General features: G+C 50.0%; 1 protein-coding gene across 1 annotated transcript; it reads right to left on the bottom strand.

Moving 5' to 3' along the window:
- Positions 1–210: 210 nt before the first annotated feature.
- Positions 211–1,545, bottom strand: LOC135904937 (uncharacterized). The gene has a single exon (XM_065435939.2). The coding sequence runs from the start codon at positions 1,543–1,545 to the stop codon at positions 211–213; it is 1,335 nt and encodes a 444-aa protein (XP_065292011.2).
- Positions 1,546–6,915: the final 5,370 nt, after the last annotated feature.

Genomic DNA, 6,915 nt, shown 5'->3' with positions numbered 1-6,915 from the left:
CACCCTTGATCATTCTTGTTGATCATTAAAGTGTTGTTGTTATTGCTAGCCGAAACAGTCTGCTTCCTTTTCTTAGTTGATGTCACTGCCGACAGAGTCGATGGTGGTGGTATCGTCGTCGACGTTACCAATGCAGCTTTAGCCTTCTTTGCGTCACCTAACAACACGGCAAACAGTCTACGGAGCTAACACGAGCTTGTGGTAATAGGCTTAATCCATAGGGATATTGTTCTTCACCACATATTTGGGATCATCTGCCCTGTCGCATATGCGCTTGTCACCCGTCGCAATCACCAAGTACGGCACTCGATCTCCAACCTTTGGGTAGTCCTCTTCGCCACGTTCCTTGATCTTGTTGGCAGCTCGCACGTGCGGTAGTCTGTCGTTGGTCACGTTATTCAATGTCTTTGATATGACCAGTCGCATTGGGTCAGTCGACCAGAGTCCAGCCAGCATTTCGTGAGCCTTTGCCAACGTGGGCTCAACACTCTTCTGCTCGATGAGCACGTTGATAGTCTCCTTGAGCGAGAACGAAGCGTAGCCACACGCATCGCGGCGCACAGTCTCCATACCCTTAACGTCGATCTTGTCGTACTTTTCTAAATTGTTCGTATAGTAGCCACCAATGTACCGCTTCTTGGCCATGAGCAAGTATGGGTAATACAACTTTTCAAACGGCAGATTCATGCCGCCGGGCAACACGTGGTTGTGCGTCGAGCAATCTCTGCCAATCTCTCCTGCTTCCTTCATTGTAGTACCGGGTACAGTCTGAATCATGAAAGAGTCGGTGCCGCCGTAAATCACGCGCAACCGCGGGTCATAGTCGAGAACGTGAAACACGGTAGTGTTGAGACCGACGCGACCGTTACCAGTTACGGCAGCTGACAGTGGCGTACACGGCAAGAGCGCCATACCCGAGCCCGCACTAATGCCGCAAGCGCCATACATCGAGTTACTCATCAGCTTAACCATCAACTGTTTCTTGTCGAGAATGATCTTCATGACGGCGTCCTTTTCCACCTCCTTCTTGATGCGTCGCCTGACCAGAAAGCGCAGCAGCGACGGCACCAGCCCTTCGCGACCAATGTCTGGCATAAAGTGTTGGCCGCCTGGCATGGCTACTCCCTGTCTCATACGCGCTGCATTGAGCTTAAAAAATTCTGCATACTCTTTCACTGCGCGAGTATTGCTCGCTATCTTCTTGGTCATCCCATTTTTGCGATTGCACGCAATCTCGTACCATTCGGGAGGCACACTCGACAACATACGCGGGTCGTTATTGTGCAAGTGACCCAAACACTTTTCGCTTGCATCGAGCGCTTTCATCTCTTTCGGATCGGCAAACAGACTCTTGTACTTGTCCATCACCACATTTTGCGCGTCCTCGGGCCATATCAACGTAGTGGGATACAGGTTGAAACTAATCATGATGCTCGGGTATAGGCCTTCAAAATCGTTGGAGATGACCGGGTCCTTGTAAAAGCCAATCTTTGGCGGGATGACCGTTGCTTCTTGGTACGAGTCTACCTTCAAGTCTGGATGCATGAACGCAAACGAGGGAAACACATAGTTCATGCCTCGCTAGCGCGATTCAACCATGAGCAGCGTAGACACGCGAATCTGTAGGCCACAGCTATACACAGATCGCATAGGCACGCTAGATATTCTGTTCATCTCGATGGCACCGACGAGCGAGTGCGTGCGCGTCTTAAGCTTCAGTGGTAGCACAGTATCTTGAATACAATACTCGGCAGTGATCCCTCGCTTGTCGCTCGACTCGCGTTGGTAAATCGGAATGTACTTGTATGGCAAGTCATCCTTCTCCTCACCCAGCATGCGCTTCGACACGTTCTTGAGCGTGTACGAGTGAAAGTTTTCGCTGTTCTTAATCACCGGGTACATGTCGATCACCACTCGACCCGGTGTAATGACGTGATTCTTGACGCTGCTTGGCAACGGCTTGGCAAACGAATTCATGCCCTCGTTCAACTCACCACTGCCGTCGTCAGCGGCATCGGCATCACCGTAGTCGCCGCTGTCGTTGTCAACACCGTTGGTATCGTCGTAGTCGTCGTCGTAGTCTTCGTCACACTCTTCATCGGTCTTCTTCTTCACACCATTTTGATTCACGGCAATCTGGTTGACTTCGCTCCCTGCAACCTTGCCCCTACGTTGATTGGCCTTCATTTCGGTGGTAAAGTACCGCCACAGTGAGTTCGTGCGCCTTCCCAGCAGCGGCTTCACTTGATGCAATGCCATGCGATCCAAAATATACGGAATGTCAAAATTCATGATGTTGTAGCCAGTGACAACGTCTGGGTTAGATGTTCTCACAAATGCGACGAACGCACGGAGTAAGTCCTTCTCGTTACCAAGCGAGTGAATGCGCGTCGTTGCCGAGTATGCATTGCGAACCGGGTCGACGCTTTCCAGTGCAAACAGATCCACTCTAAGCATGGCGGGGTTGCGTTCGTACTCTTGCAAGTCCGGAACTCGAGCCATATCGTCAATAGTCACCGCCGCAATTTGAATCACAGTGTCTCCGGGTCTACTGGCGTTAGGAAAGCTCCCGTCGGCACTCACACACTCGATATCAAACGACATCACTTTCATGCGGGGCAAGTGCTTGAGCAATTCATTTTCATACATTTGCTTCGATACGGGTGTAATAGCGGTCCCGATGCAGTTGAGTTCATACTGCGTTATGCCACAGCAGTCCACGTCGGAGTCGTCCAATACATACTCGCTGGCATAATCTTTGAGGTAGACGTAATAGCCCGTCTCGTAAAGCTTGGCGTCCAACACCAACTTAGTAACGGGGTCCACCTGACTCATGTATAGCGACATGTGCGTAACGGTCTTTGGCGACGCACCCTTTCGTCGTTTACCGTCGAGACCGATAGTGCTCTTAACGGCAACTTTCTGTTTGGGCACGATCAATCGCTCCACTAGCTTAGTCTTAATTTGCGGGTCTGCAATGCGCAACCGTATAAAGCTAGTCTCTTCGTCGTGAAATCCATATACATCGCACAATTTCACCTCCGTTTCCACTTCGAATTTACACTTGCTTTGCTCATTATCGATCAGCCGTATCATCGACTTTCTGATTCCATTGGGGTCCCACAGTTCTTGCCGCAATAGTACGAAGGCATCCACGAATGGCACACCAGCCTCACGTCCGATTCGTCCGAGTACCGCTTGGCGTGCATGTACACCGACCCTCTACCGTGGTACTTGGAGTACTGATACTCCAAGTCGATGATTTCATGCGTCGCATATTGCAATCACTCAGTTCAGCCCTTGGGCGCGGCCGGGCAGCCGCCATTGACCTTGAGCGCAACCACGTGACGTGACGTCGCGACAGCCGGAGGAAAAGCTGGGCCCCAACTCGCGTGGTCGCGCGCGGCCGCAGCCACCACCTGACTCCCTCTCCTCCCGCTAGGGGCGCTGCGCCGGCGCGTGACGTCACGGAGGAAAAGCTGGGCTCCAACTGGCGCGGTCGCGCGCGGCCGCATATTGCGTGGCCGCGCAATATGCAACGCATTCTTGGCTTAACCAAGCTAAGCCGGGCCATTTTTAACAATCACTCGGGATTCTCCATGGTTAGTGTATTCACAGCAGCAGCGTGTGAATGGCGACACTCCATATATACGTTTTGATGGCTATCTAGACTCGGCCTCTTCCTCCTCAATTCCGTTTGATCCCACCCACCCCGTTATCGCATACGCGTGCGTATGCGTGTGTTTATGTCCTTAGCAAAAATGACGCCTACCTTTAACTTTGAGCATTTACTTAAATTTTGGTCTGACGCTGCGATCCACGCAACCGAGGTTATCGCACCGATATGCAAGACTGACAATCCAACGATCAAGAACAGAAGCGACCTAGCCAAAGCGCTGTTTCCACACTGCAGTAAAATCAATGCATCAGATTCCAAATGGAAAGCCGTTATGTATCCGGTAGCCCACGACCGAACAACGCGGAGATTACCGGACACGTTTCGCAAATCCGGCGTCGACAACGATACCGTGTGGCTGCACCTGTTCGCAGACAAGTCGCCTAAGATTCAAAGTGTAATGACATTCGCCGTTTACGTATTGTTAAGAATGGCGAGCTGCGAGGCAAGATTGCCACCCAGTTACGACAGGGTGACACGACGCGCATCTCCCCCTCTCCGTCGCTGCAGCTAGGAGGCGTTCGAAGAAGCGGCCTTTGTGCTGAAAACCGCCTCCTTCCACCAGCCCCATCGACATTGTGACGGAACGAGTTCGGTGTGTGAACAATGGTTCCGGAGTTCCCCAACGCGGACCTGATCTGACACGCATGGACAAGCTGCCGCGGGAAAGCTGTATTTTGGTGCTTCTCATGCCTCGGCGTGACGCAAGACAACGAGCTACCCACGATTGCCACCGATACTTCCCGGAACGGCACCCCTCCAACGCCGTCGTTTGGGCATCGGAATGTGTGTGCCTTTGTGTACGCAAACTGATCTGCGGAGCAGCGGCGAGTTGGTGATGAGTAAACGAACAGTCGCCGCCTCGTATGGCCGGCGGACCGAGTGTATAAAAACTGTTGTGCGAATGCTGGACACACTTCTCTTGAGCAGTCATGTTAGACTGAGACACTTCACTTGAGCAGTCATGTTAGACTGATACACTTCTCTCATGCAGTCATGTTGGACTGACACTCTTCTTTTTCAAGCAGTCATGTTAGACTGATTTAATTTCTGTAAATAAACCCATATTCCTCGTTCTCGATGAGAAGCAGTTCTTCACTTCATCGACGACCTCAGCGTAAATAAGTTGGACGACGGCATGGGCCAGCTACCTTCGAATTCATGCCGTACTCCAATCTTGGCAAAGGACCACGAGCGATGGGATTGAGCCCCCAATCCTAACCTGGAAGTTAGGAGGGAGGGAAAGAATGCCCTAGTACTTATCGGTGGTGATTCAAATATGAGGAGGTGCAAAAGAGCTATAATGGAGCGTGAAAAGCGTGATAAGGGGGTAGCAGTCTGGACGTTCCCAGACAGGACAATGGACGCAGTACTGAGAGAAACAAAAAGCGAGCTTTCTGATAATGTTGCAGAGCGCAATTTGGTAGTGGTAGCGGCGGGGCTGAATGATGTGTTGAATGGTGAAGCTGCAAAAGTAGTGGAAAGATTAGCGGAGGGAGTTGACGATTTAAGGGCGATAGCACAGCAAGTCCAGATCGTGGTATGCACAGTGCCGGAGGTGCAAGGAAGGAACGGAGCAATTGTCAAGGACGTTGTGGCTGTTAATTGTGAAATAAGAAAGCTAAGCCAGGAGAAAGGATTTGAAGTGGCAGACATAAACAGAGAAGTGCATAGAGTAGGCTTTGGCGGAGGCTTTACACGAGATGGCATCCACATTATTGGAAGGCTAGGAGCCGAGATTGGCTGGCGCCTGGCAGGTTGGGCAGTAGCTTTTTTAGCGGTACCACTGCGCCTCAGGGCGTAAGGGTAGGTAGAAACAGTGTAGAAAGTGCAACAATAGAGGCTGACGCCAATAAAATGGCCACTAGGAGGTCCAGGAAGAAAACTACAAAGAAATTTAACACCAGGATCAGGTACATGAACATGCAAGGCGGTAGAAAGAGAGCGAGGTGGTTAGAAATAGAACAGCAGTTAAAGGACGAAGAAGTAGGTGTATACGCACTATGCGAAACACACCTCAGGGATCTAGAAGACCCACCGCTGATTGAAGGCTACGTCTGGGAAGGGAGCAATAGAACAACAACGGAGAGGAAGGGAGGAGGAGTAGGTATGCTCATACACCAAGGAACAAATTGGCAAAGAATAAAGTTAACTTGCAAAGAACATGTCTGGGTATCAGGTACAATTGCCGGTAAAAAGGCATGGCTAGGAGTAGTTTATATAAGGACAGGGGACAAATACAGGCAAGAGAACAAAGATCTAGTGAAGTGTCTCGATGACGATATAAAGCAGTTTGGAGAAGGTGCCGATATTTGTCTGCTGGGTGACATGAATGGCTACATCGAGGATCTGGATGGATACACAGATTGTAATTGGAAGTTGATGCTAGACTTCTGTGAACGACACAACCTAGTTATAGCAAATAGAGAAACTAAGTGTGAGGGACAAATCACGTGGGAGTCCCGTAACAGACAAACGACCATTGACTACTGCTTAATGTCGCAGGGGTTGTATAGCAAGCTCGCAATAATGGAAATAGACGAAGAGGGGAAGTACAGCCTCGGAAGTGATCATAAGTTTACTGTTGGGAGCCCTACTCAAAAGAGAAATGCAGGGAAACCAAAAAGAGTACGTAAAATTGAATGACGCGCGAAGAGCGCCAATAGCGGCTGGCATAGAGGAAGCAATAAAGGAACATCCCATGGAAAGGTGGGATTACAATCAGTTAGAACTACTCATTAGTACAAAAATAAAAGAAGTAAAAGGAGTAAACCGCTGGAGAGGAGAGGGGAAGCCACGAAGTTGGTGGAATAAGGAAATTGGAGAGGCCATCGAACAACGACGGTGGGCATCTCGGGAACACAGAGAAGCAAAGAGGGCGCAGTTATTTGAAGAGGAAATAGGCCAAAAATGGGAATATTATCGACAAAAGACACAAGTGCAGGTCCTCGTCCAGGCTAAAATAAAGCAGTCCTCTGATCGCTGGCTGGCTGAAGTTCGCGATGCAACTAAAGGGGGGTCAAGAAAATACTGGAACCATGTAAGCTGGTTGGGTAAAGCTGATCACAGAAAAGAGGAACAGATTCACGATGCCGAAGGAAATTGTTTAGAGGGAGATGACGATGTCAACTACATTGGTTCAGTTATAGCAGAGTCATTTAGGAAAGACGATAGGGTAATCGCCCCAAGTGAGGGAGCAACACAGAATAGCATAATAGAAAGCAGCTTAGAACTGACCA

The sequence above is a fragment of the Dermacentor albipictus genome, chromosome 4, assembly GCF_038994185.2.
Source record: "Dermacentor albipictus isolate Rhodes 1998 colony chromosome 4, USDA_Dalb.pri_finalv2, whole genome shotgun sequence".
Taxonomy (NCBI): domain Eukaryota; kingdom Metazoa; phylum Arthropoda; class Arachnida; order Ixodida; family Ixodidae; genus Dermacentor; species Dermacentor albipictus.
This window is presented reverse-complemented; position numbering and strand designations above follow the sequence as displayed.

Coding starts and splice junctions, on each gene's coding strand:
- LOC135904937 (XM_065435939.2), bottom strand. CDS start 1,545: ATGCATCCAGACTTGAAGGTAGACTCGTACCAAGAAGCAACGGTCATC.